The sequence below is a fragment of the Somniosus microcephalus genome, chromosome 1 (assembly GCF_052327205.1).
Source record: "Somniosus microcephalus isolate GS21.2 chromosome 1, FLI_Smic_1.0, whole genome shotgun sequence".
Taxonomy (NCBI): Eukaryota; Metazoa; Chordata; class Chondrichthyes; order Squaliformes; family Somniosidae; genus Somniosus; species Somniosus microcephalus.
In genome coordinates, this window is record NC_140987.1 from 59,138,993 (window position 1) to 59,161,485 (window position 22,493).

At 44.0% G+C, this 22,493-nt stretch overlaps 1 protein-coding gene across 1 annotated transcript in view; it reads right to left on the minus strand.

The window, feature by feature from the left end:
- The window catches only part of thbs4a (thrombospondin 4a), a 127,377-nt gene that overhangs the window by 17,170 nt on the left and 87,714 nt on the right, over positions 1-22,493 (minus strand). Inside the window, exons 12-17 of the mRNA XM_085982019.1 lie at positions 16,557-16,664; positions 11,636-11,795; positions 8,433-8,551; positions 5,434-5,486; positions 1,638-1,831; positions 168-346 (exon numbers count right to left, since the gene is read on the minus strand). Coding sequence (XP_085838145.1) covers positions 168-346; positions 1,638-1,831; positions 5,434-5,486; positions 8,433-8,551; positions 11,636-11,795; positions 16,557-16,664 — 813 coding nt within the window. The remainder of the gene's footprint in view (positions 1-167; positions 347-1,637; positions 1,832-5,433; positions 5,487-8,432; positions 8,552-11,635; positions 11,796-16,556; positions 16,665-22,493) is intronic.

Sequence of the window (22,493 nt, forward strand, 5' to 3'; positions counted from 1 at the left end):
TTCGAGCTTAAGGACTAGGCAGCTGCCAATTTAAGACTTCATACAAGTCTTAAATAAATAGTAATGACATGTTGCAAAACACTGATGATATATTCTGGGTAGTTTAATTTACCAATTTATGTACATTTTTTAAATTATCACTGTAAAATAATAAAAGATATTCTCACCTGGTTAAGTACAACCCAGTTTGGATCAATTTGTGCATCTCCCTCAGGATCAAGAACAACGGTCTGGTATGCTCTGAAATCAGTTAGAGTCACCTCTGCATTCTCAGGGCAAACATCTATTCTGTCAATGATTGTGTCATGATCGAAATCACCTTCGCAAATGTCTCCTACTCCATCAACTGAATAAAATAATGAAAGCACAGTAAAGACAAAATGCACTTTTATCATGTTTCAGCCGGGATGATAATTCACGGCAATAATCTGTATCTTTTTAAGCAATGAATATCAAAAAGGTCATTGCAACAAGCCATGAACAAAGAATTGAGACTTGGGCATCTTTCGAATTGAATTGTTGTTTCTAATGTTGAATTAACTTGGCATTTATAACCAATAACATGCTGTAAGCATAGTTCCTTATTGCATTGTATTGTATTACAGATCCCCTGCATTAAGAGCTAGAAATGAAATGTTTTCCTTTCTAATGGTGGCAGACCTCGCTTGTAACTCAGATAAGCACAATCAAACAATAGCTGCAATCACAAACAGCTCTGAGTTTCAATTCTTGTCACTATTACATAATGATAGGTGCTGAGTCTGACCAAAGTGAGGGGTGAAGGCCAGGAGACTTCTATTCCATTTACATCTACAGTCTTCAAAATCTTTGGGTCTCCAAGCCATGACCAGGTATGGACCCCAACCTGGGCCCCAGCTCTGTTCACTGATTGCACTGGCTGCTGCTGTTTTCCCAGGTCAGGGATGAGGAAATTCCTGGCTTGTGAGTCCCTTCACCCCCAGCCAAGGCCCCTCTGACACGGGACATCTTGTTTGGGGCAGGCAGGGGAGCCGTGGATCTTTGGCGACAATTCTGTGACTTAAATCTAGGATGTGATTGGAGGTTCACAGAATTAAACTTGTTACTATCGAAAAAGATTGCGGGTAGTGGTATAGGTCTTAAGATACTCAAATACACAGATAATGTGTATGTAAACAGGTTATTTCACTTCAACTGTGATCAAAGACCATATGTACAAAATTGCCAAACTTCAGCAACACTGGAGATTAGAAAAATTGAGCAAATACATGGAATAAATTTTTCATAAATGCTATGTTGAATATAGTTAAAGATAAGATGGAAATAATAAGGATAAGTGTAGATGATCCGTTATTCTATATGGAACAATATGAAATCCTGTTGGGATCATGAGAACATTATCTGTGGGATCGACTGGTCAAGGTTGAATAATATAGACTGTAATATTAGCTTTATATTCTAGAGCTTTGTTCAATTACCATCAAGACTCAGTGAGAAAGTCCACAGAGTATTATCTATCTGGAAGTTTTTACTTGTGGATAAGTTGGGTAGAGTTCACAAAAGTGCAAATTGTACATGGCCTGTTGAAAAGAATAGGCTTGATATGCCAATGAACCTTTCTTATGTTCTTTTGACATGAGCAGCACTCACATACTCACAGTTATCATCCTCCTGCCCTGGATTGGCTACCAGCCTGCAATTATCCGGACCAGGTGAGAAAACATCTGGAATTCCATCATTGTCATCATCATCATCACACTCGTCTCCAAGCCCATCCTTATCGGTGTCCAATTGGGAGCTGTTAATGACTGTGGGGCAGTTGTCATTGCTGTCTTGGTGCCCGTCTCCATCACTGTCAAAGTAAAACAATAGATTGAACCACAACAGCATTTTAGCTATTTGCTCCTCTCTTTTAATCTTCTTTCCTTCACATTTTTGTACTTGACAAGTGCTGTACGTCAAATAGCTGTTATATATGTTCTATAAACCATTGTGATTTTAAGGACACTTTATTATCAGTTACATTTATAATACTGAAAGTAAACTAAAGATCCAGCTCTCAAACTCACACACACACACACACACACACACACACACGGACATACTCATTCATACGCATTCAGTAAACAGTAAATTAGACCTTATGCCTATGAAGACCATGGTTTATTTGGCTATGTGCAGAACATCACCAGATATGAATGGCAGTGTCACCACATGTGAAAATCCAACATTCCCCTATTTTATTAATGATCTAGACAAGGGAACTAGATGTAATATCTCCAAATTTGCAGACAACACAAAGCTGGGTGGGCGTGTGTGCTGTGAGGAGGATGCCGAGAAACTACAGGATGATTTGTACAGGTTGGGTGATTGGGCAGAAGCATGGCAGATGCAATATAACGTGGATAAATGTGAGGTTATCCACTTTGGTGGCAAAAACAGGAAGGCAGATTATTATCTGAATGGCAATAGATTGGGAGAAGGGGAAGTGCAACAAGACCTGGGTGTCCTTGTGCACCAGTTGCTGAAGGTAAGCATGCAGGTGTAGCAGGCGGTTAAGAAGGCAAATGGTATGTTGGCCTTCGTAGCGAGAGGGTTTGAGTACAGGAACAAGGATGGCTTGCTGCAGTTGTACAGGGCCTTGGTGAGACAACATCGTGAGTATTGTGTGCAGTTTTGGTCGCCTTATCTGAGGAAGGATGTTCTTGCCATGGAAGGAGTTCAGCGAAGATTCACCAGGCTGATACCTGGGATGGCAGGAATGACGTATGAGGAGAGATTGGGTCGATTGGGCTTGTACTCACTGGAATTTAGAAGAATGAGAGGGGATCTCATTGAAACTTATAAAATTCTGACAGGACTGGACAGACTAGATACAGGAAGGATGTTCCCGATGGTCGGGGAGTCCAGAACCAGGGGTCACAGTCTAAGGATAAGGGGTAGGCCATTTAGGACAAAAATGAGGAGGAATTTCTTCACCCAGAGAGTGGTGAACCTGTGGAATTCTCTACCACAGAAGGCAGTAGAGACCAATTCATTAAATATATTCAAGAAGGAGTTAGATATATTTCTTAAGGCTAAAGTGATCAAGGGGTATGGGGAGAAAGCAGGGACAGGGTACTGAATTTGGATGATCAGCCATGATCGCAATGAATGGCGGAGCAGGCTCGAGGGGCCGAATGGCCTACTCCTGCTCCTATCTTCTATGTTTCTATGTTTCTGTGTTTACATGTGTTGAAATGTTGATCAAGATTTGTCAACAATTTGCATATTTTCCACTTTCTTTAAGGAAGTTACACAAGGAATGGAAAATATTACTGGTGCCAGTGTGGATTTAAATGCTGTCAGACGCTCATTGACCCATGTGTGTTTTGACCATTGGGAAGCCAGACAAAACATTTGCATGGGCTGATCTTGAATCAATCCCATTGATATTTGAGTGTACTTTACAAGAGTAATTTTCCACCTCATGGTGTGGAGAATTGCCCACCAAGAGCACATATGTCAAATTTGGGTCTGCACTGTGCATGATTTTCCTGCAGCCAAATTTCCAATATGCAGCCCTGGCAGATGAGCCTCCGCACCCAGGAGCACAGTCCAAAAATAAAACCCTTTGGAGTATCCTCAAACGTCGATGGAATTGGTTCAAAATCGGACCAAGAGAATATGGTTCTAACATCAGCCTAAATGGCCTGTCAAACCAAACAAAGGAAGATTAGAGGCCATATCCAGACTCTGCTGTCAGTATATGAACAGGATGTCTATGCCAAAGTCCTGCGTTGACTTCTAAAGGCGGCCCAGAAAGAAAGGTGCTCACAAAAATCACCAGCTGGAGAGCAATTTAACAGACTCTTAGCCCTGAATTGGGATTTTCCCAACCTCCTACCGTAACTTTGGAAGATCAGCGGAACTCCCAGTGAAATGGTGTAAACTGCCATTTCCAACCAATTACACCATTTCCCCAGAGGTTCCACCAATCCCCTGCTGAAGTTATGGCAGGAGATCGAGACACCACCCAAGGAAATTCAGGCCATATTCTTTTTCTGGCAATCATTTCCTGGGTAAATGTGTTTCAATGGCATTTGATATTCTGGCAGAAAATCGGGTTTTAATTCCCAACATTACAAAAAATGGAACAGGTACAGAATAACAACACTTAGTCAGAAAACATCTCAAAAAGGGTGTAAAGGCTGCAAATTACTCCCTGTCAGCAATTTTGGCATTCTAATAGTGAAAATAAACCTCAGAAAGAATGAGACATCCTTTACATGTTTATCTGATTTCACCACTGCCTATTTGCATTTTGATAAGATATTTGTTGTGCTTGTAAAAGCCACTCCTCATTAACTGCTGCTTGAGAGTAAGGCAATTTCTTACATTGAAGTGGGTATAATGCTGTCAGGCTATTTAAACTCAAACAGAGTGGGATGTTGATGTAGCCTATTGAGGTACCTATACTGCACCACAGAATGGTAGGATGTGAACTCCTGCCTGCAGTTCCCACACAGTGACTTTCTGATTTCAGTAAGGGCCATTCCCTGACTGTGAGTAAAAACACTACACCTCCAGTAATTATTACACGCTATCGCTGCAGGAAAGCAGAGAATATCTAATGGTAAGTCCCTTATACCAGTCTGAAGCATATTCTGGTGTGTAGTTAGAGAGCTTCATTACCAGAGGCCTATAGACTCATCACCCACTCTCAAATGGAGAATGGTGTTACGATAGCAAAATACTGCAGATGTTGGAAATCCGAAATAACAACAGAAAATGCTGGAAAAACTCAGCAGGTCAGGCAACATCTGTGGAGAGAAATTTGAGTTGACGTTTCGGGTCGAACCCTTCTTCAAAACTGGAAAGAAAAGAAACTAGATCGAAGGCAGGGCTGCGATCGGACAAAAGAATAAAAGAAACAAAAGAAGTAAAAGAGGTTAGAAGCTAGACGAGATGGTAATAGGCTGAGACTAGGTGTAAAGTGTACTGGCAGGGCAAAGCATCAGATTGAAAAAAGGGAGAAAATAACCAAAGGGAGGTAGGCAGTTAAAATGGCCCATGGGACTTACCCGCACCGATCCTCTCATGGGTTCTTTAAATATTCAACCGTTAAAGTTTAAATACTAAAGTTGGGAATTAGATACAATAGACATCTTTTTTCATTTTAATTGCTAGATGTCTTTTAGCATTTATTACATTAAAAAAATTGTGAGCACACCTGGCATGTATGTTACAGCACTGCAGCAAACATTTAACCATTCATTATCCGCATGTATAATTAATGCCTCCTGAGCTTTTAAAATAAGTAAGTTAATGCCTCCTTTTAAATAGCTCAGAGAACACTGCAACAGTAATGACTAGTTTATAATGTAAACATTTCTAGCTTTTCTTACCAAGGAGAGACACATTCCAGTATAAGTGTCACCCAGAAATATCTGACCATTACAAATAACAAGGTACCTGTCTTGATTTGTGTCACAGGAATCTCCAACAAGATCATTATCAATGTCTGACTATAAACAAAAAAAAACAGTAGGTTAAAAACAGTAAAGAGTGGGTGTTGGGGGAAGCAAACAGGTCACAGAACACTGCGCATACAAACAAGATCGATCATTCTGTCTTCACAGCAACACGTGTAAGCACCCCGTACAGATCGATACAGATTACAAGTTGAGAAAGTTACTAGCAGGAGCAAACCACCAACTTAAAAAAAATACTGAGCAAGGCATTTCAGGATCCTGCCAGGATAGCAGAAAGATTGTTTGATCTCTGCCATTGGAGACAAAACAAAGTTTTAAATAATCTGATGTAACCACATTTTTACCAAAACACTCCTTCCCCCTTTAGTGTAAATCAACAGGAAACACATTAACCTATAAGATTGGTTGATAACGATCTAAGTCTGCGTTAGACGCTAAGCGATATCCCTTGTTCTGAGAAAATTACTCTGTACTGGCCAAAACTTACTTATATTTTTTTAGAGATGGGAACTAGTAACTAGACGGAGGCGTGCATTTTATTGTGTTATGTTGCAGTCTGTAAAAGTGGGTGACTTGAGTTTCACATCTCTAAATCTATTACTTATTTAGAAATAGACATAGAAGAATCATTTCAATAATCATTGATAGACATTATGTACAAATGTTGTATTTACAGAGAAGTTTTTCAGAACTGTTTTGGTAACTCATCAAGCCAAATGGTTTGTTGGTACTTTCCCATTTCAGTCACTCAGCATCAAGCACTCTTACTTCAGGTACAGTACAGGGCTAGATACCTTTTACCTCATAAATTGGGTTCTGGGAGACAGGTACCAAAAGGCCAAAATAACAACAGAAAATGCTGGAAAAACTCAGCAGGCCAGGCAACACCCGAAACGTCGACTCTAATTTCTCTCCACGGATGTTGCCTGGCCTGCTGAGTTTTTCCAGCATTTTCTGTTGTTATTTCGGATTTCCAGCATCTGCAGTATTTTGCTATCGTACCAAAAGGCCAATCTATTGGCCCGTAATTGGCGGTCAGCCGTGAAGCAAAGGCGCTCGTCGCTGGCCCTGAAGAAAGCTGCCCGCAGAGATCTCGCGATTCGGCCTTTTTCGGCGTCACATTGATTTCATTGCTCTGTAATGGGAATTCCTAGTGCGATGCTGCTGTGATGTCAACAAGTTGTCTAAGCAGCCAATCACATTGCAGAATTCTCACAGACAGGGAACCAGGAAATGAGAAGCTGCTTTTATCCGGACTTTTAAAAAAATGTTACAAGGAGCAAAATAAAGATTGGGACTCTCACGTGGGGATAAGGTAAAAGCTGAAATATCATGAACAAACTAAAAACATTTTTTTTAAAGTTTTTTAAAAATTGTAATTTTTATCATAATAGAGAAATTTGACACCCCACAAATATAAAAATTAGTTTTTCAGGGCCAGGATGTTTGTTTACCGGTCAATACACTGTTAAAACCCCAGTTACACCTATTCCAACAAGGCATAACATTTAATGGGGTACTTAACAGTGATATTACCGTGAGAAAGCCCAAATTTTCATCAGTTTCATTGATTTCACTGATTAAACTGATTGCTGGCTATGGGGAGGATGGGGGGAGGGGGGAAGGTCTGGTTCCATAGCACAGCTAGTGTCGGAGCAGTGAATGACTGACCGCAACTTCAGGATTTCTGCGTTTAGCTGCGCATGCGTTACATCCTGGCGTTGTGGTCAGTTTCAGAGGGGTAATGTCGGCGAACACTTTTAGTTCGCCGTCATTACCCACCGCAAATTCCGGGCCAATGATTATGTTTGTACTATCATTCAGGCCCAATGGAGGCCAATTGGTATGAAGGAGACAAGTTGTCCTGCTAATATGTGAGTTATTCAGAGTCCTTAGCTGCTTCAGCACATGTGTCTTCAAAAAGAGATTACTTCCGAAAATAAATGACAAGGCACTCGATTTTACTGTCAGTGGATGTTATGAATTTACCATTGTTAATAAGTAGTTACTGCCACTGACACCACTGCAGCTCTTATTGCTGGAAGCCCATTATTTTAATATTAAGAATGTTAATTGCTGAAATAGTGAACCCTACTGCTCTACAAGGGAAGAAACATCTGCATAGAGAAGGGTAGGGTAGATGTGATAATGTGATAATATTTAACAGCCCCTACCCAGGGCAGAAACTTTTGTGAGAAACACAGCTGGAATCTGAACTCATTGATGACATAACACAGTCATATACAAGAGGAGAAGACGTTTCTGTCAAGATAAATTAAGCCACACAGTGATGAGAGAGCCTGGATGGTTGAAGGCACAGCCACAATGGTGCGGCAAAGTGATTAGAACAACACAGAGTTCTCAGAGGGCTGTAGGGCTGGAGAAGGTAGCAGAGGCAGGGAGGGGCGAGGCCACGAAGCGATTTGAACAGGAAGATGAGAATTTCAAAGCTGAAGCATTGGGGGACTGGAAGTTAATGTAGGTCAGCAGGCACAGGGGTCACGGGTGAACGGGGCTTGGTGTGGAACACGACACAGGCAGCAGAGTTTTGGATGAGCTGAAGTTTATGGAAGGTGGGGGGATGGGAGGCCGGCCAGGAGAGCCTTAGAATAGTCGAGTCTGGAGGTGTCGGTGGAAAATATCACATAGAAATTATGTAAGGGTGTGCTTCTGAGGTTGGGACTGAAGTGTTTGTGGAGTAGAGGGAGTTTGAGTCTAGCTGAGTTGACAGTGCTTAATGCTGAACTTGGAACCTGAAATGGGAAGGATTCCATTCCTCTGCACTCACATCCCTCGCGTTTGATGAGCACAACTTGTTTAAACAAAAAAACACTTGCAATTTAAGTAATGAAGCATGAAAATAAAAATAGAAACTGTTGCAACATGCTTACTCTGGCACAATCTGCTTAAAGATGTCATTCAGCATTTAACAAAATGTTATACTTTGCACAGGATAATGACAAGCCTGCTCTCTCAGACCTGGTTAGGGTTGATGACATCAGGACAGCTATCACAAGCATCACCGACACCATCGTTATCTCTGTCCTTCTGGTCTATGTTGGGAACTCTTTGACAGTTGTCCAAGAAATTTTTGATCCCTACAGGAAGATGCAGAAAGTATAACAAGAGTGCTTTTCCTGAATGATTAAAGTTGAGGTAGGATAAGAAAAGCTCAGTTCAGGGAAAGTTCATACTTTGTGGAATGTGATAGCGCTGGATGAAAATGAAAAAACAAACCGAAAAGACTGTTAAAGGACCAGGAATTATCACCCAGAACTGTTGATTTAAATGACTGTTATGTCTAGTCAGTGGAGTCATAGAAATTGCATCACTAAAGAGAGGCCAGTCGACACAACATGCCTGTGCCAATGCTGAGAGAGGACGTGCTACACATTATGGTATCTATCTATTCTAATCCCATTTACATGCTTAACCCCTGATCCCTGGTAACTTCCTCCTGTAGTCTTACACAGTCTGTGTCACAATTTACTGTACCTCAATTTGGTGTTATTGGCAAATTTCAATATTTTTCCCTTGATGCCTAAATCCTAAATCATTTATGTATATAATAAATAAGATCAACCCCAAGACAAATCGCTATGGGACGCCACTCATCACATCATTCCAGCCTTTGCTCTCGGCCACTGAGTGTGAGGGAAGAGGTTAGCAGAAATGTCTTTATGCATGGAATGCCTTGCCACAGGGAATGGTTGGTGCAGAGATCATTGCATCTTTTAAGGGAAAACTGGATAAATATTTGAAGCAGAGGGAAATGCAGGGCTATGGGGAGAGGACAGAGCAGCGGAATTAGTTTTGAATTGCTCGAGCAAAGAGCCGGCACAGACACAATGGACTCCTCCTGTGCTCTATCGTTCCAATAATGGAAGATAACATTTAATATGGACAAGTATAAAGTAATGCACGTCGGAAGAAAAATGGTCAATACACATATTCTGTGAAGGCTGCTGAAATAGCTAAGGATGAAGTTGGAAAAGAGCTAGGAGCCCTATTAGAGTCAATGCTCAACATGTCCAATCACTGCACTGCAGCAGTACAAATCCGAAGAAGTGGTGCTCAAACATGTCTAGTGCTCTGGTGAGACCACACCTTGGATACTGTGTCCAGTTCTGATTATCAAGACACAAGAGAGGCACTCAAACACTGGAGGCAGTTCAGAGAAGGGCCATGAGGTTGATCCTTAATGTCAGGGTATGAGGATAGACTGCAAACCATTAGCTTTTCAATCTTGTGAAAGATATGACTGAGAGGTAATCTTATTAAGGTATATAAAATGCCAAATGGTATGGAAAAAGTCAATGTGGAAAATTACTTCAAACTAAATTGCAAGAGTAGGTCAAGGGAATGCAGGTTCAAACTAGTGAAAGACAAATTTAGGACTGAAGTAAGGAAATTCTTTGTCACACAAATGGGCTTCCAGGAAGAGTGATGTAGGGGGGGATTTGAACTCAGCCCGCCCGGCAGGAACGGGGCCGGGGGGGGGGGGGGCCTTTAACATCCCCGTTTCCGCTGGAATCCTGCTGGTCATCACTCAGGCCCAAATTAAAATACAATCAGGGACCCGTTACATCAATGGTTGCCCTATTGGATTTAAACTTGGGCCTGAGCAGGGATGTTGCCGTGGCTTTGCTGCCAGACCGAAGCAAGTCAGTAGGTGTTGGGAGGATGAAGAGGCCCTCCAAGGTAAGGCCAGGAGGAGCAAGGATGCAGCCTCCCCCGCCCCAGACTCCCCCCTTCCCTCCCACGAGACCCTCCTGAAACGCCCTCCGCACCACCTTCCTGTTTGCTGGCAAGTTATCCTTGCCTGCCACCCGCCAGCCTCCAGTTGCCCGAAATGTCCGCTCCTGCCCGCCAACCAGCCAGCTGCTGCTTTCTGACCATTTCGGACGGGCAGCTGACCAACGGCATGCAGCAGAGGCCCAGGAGTTAAAATACCCCCGGGCCTAAAACCTGGGCCAGCCAGTGCATTTTGCACTCAGCCCACCCCAGCCCCCCAGCCCGCCCGAAACTCACAGTGAGTTAAAATCGAACTCCCTCTGGAGTTAATTAAGAAAGAAATGGTTGTCTCACTGGGGAGACTTTCTGAATGGATGACCTAAGATGGGACGGAATTACTGCCTCGTCCTAATTTATCGTGAATTTACGGCCAATGACACTTTCATTAAAAACAGTGACCTTCATGGTCCTATGATGAGGAAGCCTGGAGCACCAAGTTTTAGTTTGGTAGGGAATTTAACAATTAGAATTTAACATAAGGAACTATAATGCCAGGGGAAAGGATGAACAGGCAAACATTTGAACAAGTAGTATAGCTGTGAAATAACAACAGAAAATGCTGGAAAAACTCAGCAGGTCAGGCGACATCCGTGGACAGAAATTTGAGTTGACGTTTCGGGTCGAACCCTTCTTCAAAACTGGAAAGAAAAGATAGATCGGAGGCAGGGCTGCGATCGGACAAAAGAATAAAAGAAACAAAAGAAGTAAAAAAGAGACAATAAAAGGTACTAGAAGCTAGACGAGATGGTAATAGGCTGAGATTAGGTGTAAAGTGTACTGGCAGGGCAAGAGATAGCTGCCAAGTGTGAGAGAGAATCAAAAGGAAAGGGGGGGGGAAAGGAGTGGAAAAATTACAAGAAAAAATGAAATAGGGGCCGAGGTTATAGTCTGAAATTGTTGAACTCGATATTGAGTCCGGAAGGCTGCAGAGTGCCTAATCGGAAGATGAGGTGCTGTTCCTTGAGTTTACGTTGAGCTTCCGTGGAACAATACAAGAGGCCAAGGACGGTGAGGTTCGAGTGGGAATGGAGCGGTGAATTAAAATGACAGGCGACCGGAAGCTCGGGGTCACCCTTACGGACTGAACGGAGGTGTTCCGCAAAGCGGTCACCCAATCTGCGTTTGGTCTCCCCAATGTAGAGGAGACCGCATCGTGAGCAGCGAATACAGTATACTAGATTGCGAGAAGTACAAGTAAATCGCTGTTTCACCTGGAAGGGGTGTTTGGGGCCCTGGACAGTGGGAAGGGGGGAGGTATAGGGGCAGGTGTTACATCTCCTCTGCTTGCACGGGAAGGTGCCAGGCGAAGGGGAAGGGCTGTTTGGGGTGATAGAGGAGTGGACTAGGGTGTGATGTGCTAGATGTTTCTACTTGAGATAAATACTTACCATCTCCATCCATATCATCATCACAGGCATCACCTTTCCCATCACTATCTGTGTCTCTCTGGTCATTGTTAATTGATAGTCGACAATTGTCACAAGCATCTCCATAGTTATCTTCATCAGTATTCAGCTGATTGATGTTACGAACCAGCACACAGTTATCCTGAAAAGAGAAAGTTTATCCCATCATAGAAACATAGAAATGTTACGGCCCACCTTTCTTAACCTTCCTCATATCCTGCATTTGGATTGCTTTTGTGCAGACTTCTTTTAATCTTCAAATATTTTTAAATACAGATGCTAGCAAAAACAACCAGCCACAGACAATTGGACAACTTAAATGCCCTGAACTGAATTATTGAACTGAGAAAAAGCGTAGAGCCCAGGTGAGAACACAGAAAATGTGAAATGAGGAAAAGGGCATTAGGATCAACAAGATCTTTACTTTCCACAGATTAACTACAATTTGTTCTATAACAGATTTGACTCAATCCAAGATGGTGGGGGTGAAATTGGTCTTCGGGTGAAAGAAAAGAAAATCAGGCCGGGTGTAAAACAGGGTGCTGATTGGCTAGCGCCTGTTTTTGCAATACTGCAGAATTTAAATTTCATCCCTGATGAGTTTGCGATAAAAAGGAAGATATAACTGCTTTAAAGCTGGCTGTATATAGCTTTCCCTCTGCTCCCTCCGTGATTCTTCTACTTCTATGTACCGCCAGTGAATTTCAAAAATGTAAAATATCTCAGGAGTAGAGGGTAGAGAAATTGGATAGGGTAAAAATAAAGAGGTACTTAAAAGGGTGGCAGCGCTCAAAGTAGTAATGTCACCCCGTTCGGATGGGATGCATCCTAGGTTGCTGAGGGAAGTATGGGTAGAATAAGCGGAGGCTCTGGCCACAATATTCCAATCCTCCTTGGTTATGGGAGTAGTGCCATAGAACTGGAGGGTTGCAAATGTTACACCGCTGTACAAAAATGGGAGCCCATGGGAATTAAAGGGGCAGTGGCAGCATGGATTTGAAATTGGCTAAGAGACAGAAAACAGAGAGTAGTGGTGAACAGCTGATTTTCAGACTAGAGGGAAGTAAACAGTGGTGTCCCCCAGGGGTGGGTATTAGGACCACTGCTCCTTTTAATATATATATTAATGACCTAGATTTGTGTATTCAGGGCATAATTTCAAAGTTTGCAGATGACACAAAGGAGAGTAGCAGACTTCAGGAGGACATAGACTGACTGGTGAAATGGGCAGACACATGGCAGATGACATTGAATGCAGAGAAGTGTGAAATTATGCATTTTAGGAGGAAGAATGACGAGAGGCAATTTAAACTAAATGGTACAATTTTAAAGGGAGTGCAGAAATAGAGACCTGGGGGTTCGGGTCCATAAATCTTTGAAGGTGGCAGGACAAGTTGATAAAATTGTTACAAAATCCTTGGCTTTATAAATAGAGGCACAGAGTAAAAAAACAAGGAAGTTATGCTGAACCTTTATGAATCACTGGTTAGGGTTCAGTCGGAGTATTGTGCCCAATTCTGGGCACCACACTTTAGGAAGGATGTCGAAGCCTTGGAGAAGGTGCAGAGGAGATTTACCAGAATGGTACCAGGGACGAGGGACTTCCGTTACGTGGAGAGACTAGTGAAGCTGGGATTGTTCTCCTTAGGGCAGAGAAGATTAAGGGGAGATTGAATAAATGGGTCAAATGTCCTCCTTTCTTTCTGTATTACTCTGTGATTCTATGATTAACATTGTACATTATTTTTTTTTAAACTTAAAAAGTTGCACGTCTTAGTTGCCATTCACAATTCGATCAATTATAACATCTAATGGGAGTTAGCCATGGGTAGGAATAGCTAATAAAAACTTATGCTTTAGCAGATGGTAGGTGTCTATATTTGTGTGGGCAGGAATAGGGTGTTACTACTTGCAAGATTAAATCTGCCTGAGCATTTTCTGGTCAGGAGAATGAGGTTTTCAATTAAATTCTTTAATTTATTGCCAGTGATATTTAGCTATTCAACGACTGAACATATACATTTTGTCAACGTAATGGTCAATGAGGACTAGCCAGTCCAGTTATAAAACATGAGCTGCAAGCATGTTTTCCAAGAACAAAACTGAAAATCTATCTCCCTCCCGTCCTCTTTTGCAATTATTTGATTATCAGCACATTCCTTATGGGGGGGTACCTTTACTAAAAAAAATATAAATCATATTGTTGATTTCTGCTCACTGTACCATCCAGTTGCTCTCAACACTGTTCCTCAATCCACATCCTTGTTTTCAAATTCCTCCATGGCCTCATCCCTCCCTATCACTGTAACCTCCTCCAGCCCCACAACCCTCCGAGATATCTGCGCCCCTCCAATTCTGGCCTCTTGAGCATCCCCGATTTCCATCGCTCCACCATTGACAGCTGTACCTTCAGCTGTGTAGGTCTGAAGATCTGGAGTACCCTCCCTAAACCTCTCCGCCTCTCTACTTCTCTCTCCTCCTTTAAGACGCTCCTAAAAGCCAACTGCTTTGACCAATCTTTTGGTCACCTGTCCTAATATCTCCTTATGTGGCTCGGTGTCAACATTTGTTTGATAACGCCCTGTGAAGCGCCTTGGGACATTTTACTACATTAAAGGTGCTATATAAATATAAGTTGCTGTTGTTGTTGAATTGGGAGCAGGTGTGAATAGCTGATCCCTTGCTTTATGTAAAACACCCGCAGGAAGGGTAAGCTACTGTCACTCCTGTGGCTACATACTGGTAAATGGGATACTGCATGAAAACAGGCAATGGGTAAAGGCAGAGTGTAACAGGCTTTCTGTCGAGCTCTGTCTGCACATAATTTATGAACCTTTTGGAATTGTTGGAATTGAAAGAAAAAAAACCCTGCTTAGATAATATGTCCAGTAAAATGAAAAGCGTTAATCATTGAATTAGTGGAAAAGAATGGGAGTAAATTACTGATAATGCGTTATAATAGTCCCCTTTAAATAGATAGGCTCGACTGTGCAGCCACAGAGCTACTGGAACAAATTCTGTCAAGTTCAACCCGCGGTCATACATCTGATCTGAGCCCCTCGTTCATAAACTTCAGGACAGTTTTCCTGCTGACACGTCTCAGACTGGTTGGCTATCTATGAAGGCTGCCCACTAGCCAGCCCAGCAACTACACGGTCTGGTCTTTGTTGATCAGCTTCCAGGTTTCCAAGCTAGTGGCTGAGATTGACATGACCTAAGGCTGAACCTGCCAGAATTTGTTCCAGTAACTATCATTGCATGCGGTGAATGCCCACCAGATTCATTTGTTCAGACAGCACCACTGCACAAATGCATTCTGTTTTCTGAAATTCTCCGATTCACTCCCATTCTTTTGCACCAGGCAATGCCATAACTAAAGGTTTGAATTCTTTCCCTGTTTCTGTGCAGTTGCTTAAAATCCCTGGCCTGTTCACAGAAGGGTTCATACAAGCTGAACGCCATCGAGGCTCTGACAGAGAAGACTGCAGTAAAAATGTATAATGTTTACTCAAAAATGTAAAAAAAGCAAACTCCCTAATCATTTCAGAAAAAGCACAGTCAGCATAGGGAACAATAATCTGTAACACTTGGGCAGATTTTACAAATTCGCTCTCCGGGTGCAGAGCTTCACATGATCGAAACACGTATTGGGAATTTGGCCTTGGAGGTCAATGCACCCTGCACCACTGTCTGTACATTAAAGTGCCGTTCCTTCATCGTCGCTGGATCAAAATCCTGGAAATCCACCCCCCCCCTAACAGCACTGTGGGAGTCCCTTCATCACACGATCTGCAGCGGTTCAAGATGGCATCTCACCACCACTTTCTCGAGGGCAACTAGGGATGGGCAATAAAGGTTGATCTGTCCTCCCATTACTCAAGGCTCAGCACCCTGAACACTAATTCTTAAATTCTTCCTCAATATCTGAAAACAATAGGGGAGATTTGCTTATTATTATTCTAGGAATAAAGGATCGCCTGAGTCGAATGCATAGAGGAAAAGTGGGCAGAGAGAATCGCAAACCCTTAGCGGAGCCCTCATGATTATCCCTCTATTTAAATTAATGGACAGAAAATCGAATGGGCTCCATCAGAGACATGCGATCTTCCCCGCCCAATTATCCTGTATGTGCTGCGCCCAGCCGATCTTTTACACCAAAGTGCACTAAGAGGAAAATCTGCTCATGGCCAACAAGAAAAACAATTTCCATTTATATAGCACCTTTGACAGAGAAAAGTGTCCCAAGGTGCTTCACAAGGAAACTAAAATGGATGGACATCTAGCCAAAGAGAATGTTATGAGCGGTGACCGAAAGCTTGGTCAAAGACGTGGATTTTAAGGAGGATTCTAAAGGAGGAGAGGGAGGTTAATAGGTGGATGGGTTTAAGAAAGCAATTCCAGAGCTAAATCCATGGCCACCGATGGTGGGGGGGGGGGGCTGGGGGTGTGTGTGTAAAGGAGGGGCGTGCACAAGAGGCCAGAGTCAGAAGAATGGAGAGCTCCAGGATGGTCGGGGTGGCGAGTGGGGGGGGGGGGCGGGGGGCAGTTGGTTGTAGCACTGGAGAAGATTACTGACATATGGAGGGGCAAGGCCATGAAAAGATTTATACACAAGAACGAGAATTTTAAATTTGAGTTGTTGGAGGACCAGGAGCCAATGTAGGTCAGCGAAGGGCGATGGGTAAGCAGCATTTGATGTGGAATAGGATATAGGCAGCAGAGCTTTGGATGAACTGAAGTTTATGGACGGTAGAGGATGGGCGGCTGGTCAGGAGAGCATTGAAATAGTCAATGGTGGTGCCAGAGGCAGGGCTCCAAAGCTGCACATTGCTATCAGTGTCTCCAACTAGACCTGTACAAGCCAAAGAAAGAAATGCCAGTGTTATATATTTTGAACACATGCCTGTGCGTTGTAAATGCCATCTCCATCTGCATCATCATCACAAGCATCTCCTGCCCCATCACCATCAGCATCTTCTTGTCCAGAATTGGGAACAAATATGCAGTTATCCTGGGGGGGAAAAGATTAAAGAAATGAAATTCATTACAAATATCCACTTATAAATTACTTGCAATGATCGGCTTCAGGCTGTACTGTATTGAGAAAATAGGACAAATAGATTGATCAGAAGAATAAGACCATAAATTAGAATGTTTTCCAATCCATCCAGTCCCCAGTACAGGACCATTACCATTAGTATTACCATTCAAACACAGTCTCTGCTATCTTATTTCTCAGATCCACTGCAGCGTTCAAAAGTCACTGCTTGGGCTCAAGGAGTAGCACAGAACTCTCCAATGCTGGTGACACACTGAAGTGATGGACTAGAAGACATTTGTTGTTTCTACACTGTTTTCTGCAGGATTCCAAAATCAGAAAAATTACAAGGGTTGAAATTATGAAGTCCCACTGCCGGTGTGGAGCTTGAGGCGAACGGATGTGGCAGACAACTGGTTTAGCCATTCACCGCCAGATCTGACTGGACCACATAAAGCACTATCGGGCCATGCTCTCGTCTGCCAAAATTGCTCACTATTCCAGAATCATTCTGGAATGCAAAGGTAAACCCCGGCTCCTATTCTCTACTGCTAACCATCTTCTTAAACCCCTCTCTCTTGTCTCCTCCACCCTCACCTCCGATAACAAGTGTGAGGAACTCAGATTGAGACCATCCGTTCAGCTGCCTCTGCCACTTCCCTTCCTTCCCCTAGCCCACCAGGCCAAACTTCCTCTAAGGTTCCCCCCTGCCCTAGCCCTGAGTTCACATCTTTCTCCAATTTCTCTCTGATCTCCCCTCATGACCTCTCTGCACTCATCTTGTCCATGAGACCCACCTCCTGCACTATTCCCACCAAACTGCTAACCACCCAACTTCCTTTTCTGGCTCCCATGTTAGCTGATATTGTTAATGGTTCTCTCTCCTTAGGTATTGTCCCCCTCTCCCTCAAATCTGCCATCATCACCCCATCTCCTCAAAAATAAACCTTGATCCCTCCGTCCTTGCAAACTACCGTCTCATCTCCAACCTCTCCAAAGTCCTTGAACGTGTTGTCGCCTTCCAAATCCGTGCCTATCTTTCCCGCAATTCCATGTTTGAATCCCTCCAATCAGGTTTCCGCCCCTGCCACAGTACCAAACGGCTCTCATCAAAGTCACAAATGACATCCTTTGTGACTGTGACAAAGATAAACTATTCCTCCTCGTCTTTCTTGACTTATCTGCAGCCTTTGACACGGTTAACCACTCCATCCCCAACGCCTCTCCACTGTCGTCCAGCTGGGTGGGACTGCACTCGCCTGGTTCCATTCTTATCTATCTAATAGTAGCCAGAGAATCACCTGCAACGGCTTCTCTTCCCGTTCCTGCATTGTTACCTCTGGTGTCCCCCCAGGATCTATCCTTGGCCCCCTCCCATTTCTCATCTACATGTTACCCCTTGGCGACATCATCCGAAAACACAGCGTCAGTTTCCACATGTACGCTGATGACACCCAGCTCTACCTCACTACCTCTTCCCTCGACCTCACCACGGTGTCTAAATTGTCAGACTGCTTTTCCGACATAGCAAAAATTTTCTCCAATTAAATATTGGGAAGACCGAAGCCATTGTTTTCGGTCCCCTCCACAAACTCCGTTCCCTAGCCACCGTCTCTTTCCTCTCCCTAACATCTGTCTGAGGCTGAACCACACTGTTCGCAACCTTGGTGTCATATTTGACCCTGAAATGAGCTCCCGACCACATAGCCACAGCATAACAAAGACCGCCTACTTCCACCTCCGTAACATTGCCTGTCTCCACCCTTGCCTCACCTCATCCGCTGCTGAAACCTTCATCCATGCCTTTGTTACCTCTAGACTTGACATTCCAACACAATCCTGGCTGGTCTCCCACATTCCACCCTACGTAAACTTGAGGTCATCCAAAACTCAGCTGCCCGTGTCCTAACTCACACCAAGTCCCGTTCACCCATCGCCCCTGTGCTCGCTGACCTACATTGGCTCCCGTTTAAGCAGCACCTCAATTTCAAAATTCTTATCCTTGTTTTCAAATCCCTCGATGGCCTCGCCCCTCCTTATCTCTGTAATCGCCTTCCGCCCCACAACCCCCCGAGATACCTGCGCTCCTCTAATTCTGCCCTCTTGAGCATCCCTGATTTTAATCACTCAATGTTTGGTGGCCGTGCCTTCTGTTGCCTAGGCCCTAAGCTCTGGAATTCCCTGCCTAAACCTGTCTGCCTCGCTACCTCTCTTTCCTCCTTAAGACGCTCCTTAAAACCTACCTCTTTGACCAAGCTTTTGGTCACCAGCCCTAATTTATCCTTATGTGGCTCGGTGTCAAAATTTTTGTCTTAAAATGGGACGTTTTACTACGTTAAATGCCCTATATAAATACAAGTGGTTGTTGTTGTTGTTGTTGAACGTGAATTGGAGATATAGCTATTACACTGGAACCCAAATTCTGCGATTTGCACTTACATCTAGTGTGACTGTCAGGCGGAACCAGAGCTTCACAATTCCAACCCTTTAACATCTCAGGAAGCTAAATTCAATTGATTTCATCAGGGTTTGACTATCCTTGATTGTGTGTGTCAAAGTGTCTCATACTGGTACCCTCAATTGGTCACATGCTGGTACCCTCGATTTGGTGTGTTAGACTGTCTTGTACTGGTACCCTCAATTGGATGTGTCAGAATGTCATCTAGTGGTATCCTTGATTGGGTATGCATGATTGGGCGTTTCAGGAGGATACCATCAATTGTGTGTGTTAGACTACCTGGTTGCGAAGCACAGGAAAAAAAGGACAGTGACCCATGGCATTGGGTCTTCATCCCATTTTTATTACCTGGTATTTCTAAAGTTTCCCTCAGGGCAATGGGGGAGGTGCGAGCTTGCAAATGAGTTTGAAGGGATGTAATGGCGCCTTCTACCTAATTTTTTGTCTGAATGTCAGGCGGGTGCCTGTTAGGAAGAGTGTCTAGAAGGCTTTGTGCCAAATCTCGCTCATCAAAGGAGCTGAAAGGGACAGACAACATAAACCATGGTAAATGCTCTTATTTTCAGGTTCCCCCGTAGATCTTCAGCGCTGGAGGCCTTCTGGCTGCTGTTTTTGGACAATAGCCAGAAGACTTTACAGCTGACTGCCATTACCTCTGCTGCAGGAACGGTTGAATTTCTGCACCCATCTCCAGGTGCAAAGCCCTGCCACAGCCTGTGCCTGGGGTTTGTTAGGCCTAGGAAAATACACACAGTTTAAATCGGGTCAGACAGAGCACATTTAGGTGGGCTGCACCTGACCAGTGTACAGTTGGAGGAAAGTCGGCCCTACAGTGCTCAGTACTACATTTCCATATATAACACTGAATTACTTTTGAAGCGAGAGAGTTGTTTTTGATTGCCAACTTCTACTTAATTTTCTTTAATTTTTCTCCAATACGCTTGAACATTGAGTATCTTGGATTTGAAAATGTACTTGCTTGCCATCTACCAGTGTCATTTTTAAAGTTGCTGCAGTCAGTAACAAACAAATGAATCATAAAAGATGGTAAACTGGAAGTGAAACTACGGTGTTCCTACTTCCAAAAAAGTGGCCTAGTGAAAACATGTTAGTGTCCTCTTTGTTTCAGCTCGTTCCCCCATCCCCAAGCAGCCATTTGATTGGGCATAAAAACAGAAAATGCTGGAAATACTCAGCAGGTCAGGCAGCTTCTGTGGAGAGAGAAACCGAGTTAACAGCCGGAATTTTGCCGGTCCTCAGAGTGCGGGATTGGAGGCGGGACCGCTGTCAAAATCGCAAAGATTGACAGCAGGTAGGAAACCCGCTGTCAACCTGTCTCCAATTAATCTTCCCAAGTGTCGGGTCCCCGATTTGTGCATGGACCCGACACCTAACAGTGGGAAGAGGATTATAGCCACTTACCTGGCTGTTAACAGGTACTTGATACTTGTTAACAAGCTCTTTTTCAATTTTGCCACTTCAGCCTCGGGGTTCCCGACGTCCGGACACCACGCCAGGTAAGTGTGGTGTGTTGTGAGTCTGCTGTAGTGTTTCTGCATTGATGACAGCTGCAGAAGTGGTGCGAAGGATCCAATGGTGCACTGGTGAGTTTCAGAGGTAAGAGAATGTTGGGAAAATAATTTTTAAAGCATTTACACTTTTCTGTGGGTAACAATGTTTGAATTGGATGTCTAGTGCCACCTCATTGGGAGAATCTCTCTCACCAGTGACAGATCATTTCTGTAACCTCACCTGCAGCTGCCATCTGTTCTAGCCTAAGGAAGGAGTCACTGGAGAGCCTGGGTGCAAGAACTCACCTGTGTACAGTGATTGTCAGTGTTTGCAGCACCTCAATGCTGTCAAACACTGAGAAATGAGCTGTCAAAGAAAAATTGTGCGTGGTCCCTTTAAGAAAACTGGCAGATGACACGTCATTAAATGACGTCATCTGACTGGCTTCCTTTTAATTGGCCGGCAAGCCCGCAGGGCGGGCTTAATAAGGCCAATCAATGTAAAATCACATCCGTGGGCCGGATACAATTGGGGGCGGGACTGGAAGCCGGAAACCAGCTGACCCGCTCCCAAGACACATCAATCGAGAAAATCGCAGTCAACACTTCAGGTTGATAACCTTTCATCAGAACTGGAAGAAGTTAGAGATTTAACAGTTTATAAGCAAGTACAGAGCCAGGGAAAGAAGGGGGGAAGGGAGGAAGGGGAGGAAAGAACAAAATGGAAGGTCTGTGATAAGGCAGAGGGCAGGAGTGATTAAATGACAGAAGTACAAAACAAAGAGGGCTGGCAATGGGACAAGTGAAGAAACAAAAGGTGGGTCTAGAGCAGCTGTAAGTGACAAGAGCAGAACCATTACCAGCAGCAGCTGTCCAAAAAAAATGGGAGCAGTGGTTGAAGTTGTTGAAGTTGTTGAACTCGATGTTCAGTCCGGAAGTTTGTAAAGTGCCTCATCGAAATATGCGGTGCTGTTCCTTGAGCTTCCGTGTAGCTTCATTGGAACAGTGTAGGAGGTCGAGGTCAGAGTGGGAATGGAGCAGAGAATTAAAATGACAGGAGACCGTAAGTTCAGGGTCAAGCTTGCGGAATGAATGGAGGTGGTCAGCGTTTGGTCTCCCCAATGTAAAAGAAACCGCATCGTGACTGCGAATACAGTATACTGAATTGAAAGAAGTACAAGTAAATCACTGTTTCACCTGGAAGGGGTGTTTGGGGTCCTGGCTGGTGGGAAGGTAGGAGTTGAAAGGGCAGGTGGTGCATCTCCTGTGCTTGCATGGGAAGGTCGGGAGAGGGTCGAGGGGGGTTTAAAATATCGGGATCGAGCAACCCAGCCCCATTCTCGGCCATTTAAATAAAAAAAACAAATCAGGCCATCGGCGAGGCTCCCGCAAAAGGCAGGCGGGAGCATAATTAATATTCAAAAGTCGCGGCCTGGTGATATCATTGGTGCCACGACTAATAGCTAACTGTACGTCAGCAGATCTGAGATGGGAGGTGCCGACTGCCTAAGGTAAGTAAAAGATCTGCTCGTTTCAGCACTCCTCGTGGACCAGGAGGAGCAGGAGCCCTCCCCCAGGCCTCACAAGGAAACCATTGGTCTCCCACAGCCCTGATCACTCAGCCTCCCTCCCCCCTCCAGATCATGGCCCTGATCTTGCAACTTCCTCTCCCTCCAGATCATGGCCCTGATCTTGCAACTTCCTCTCCCTCCAGATCATGGCCCCGATCACTCAGCCTCCACCCTCCCTCCTCCCACCCCCCATCGCATCCTGGAGCTTCTGCCTCACTACTGTGTCATCGCACCAATGCTCTTCTCGATCTTCCTTGCTGCA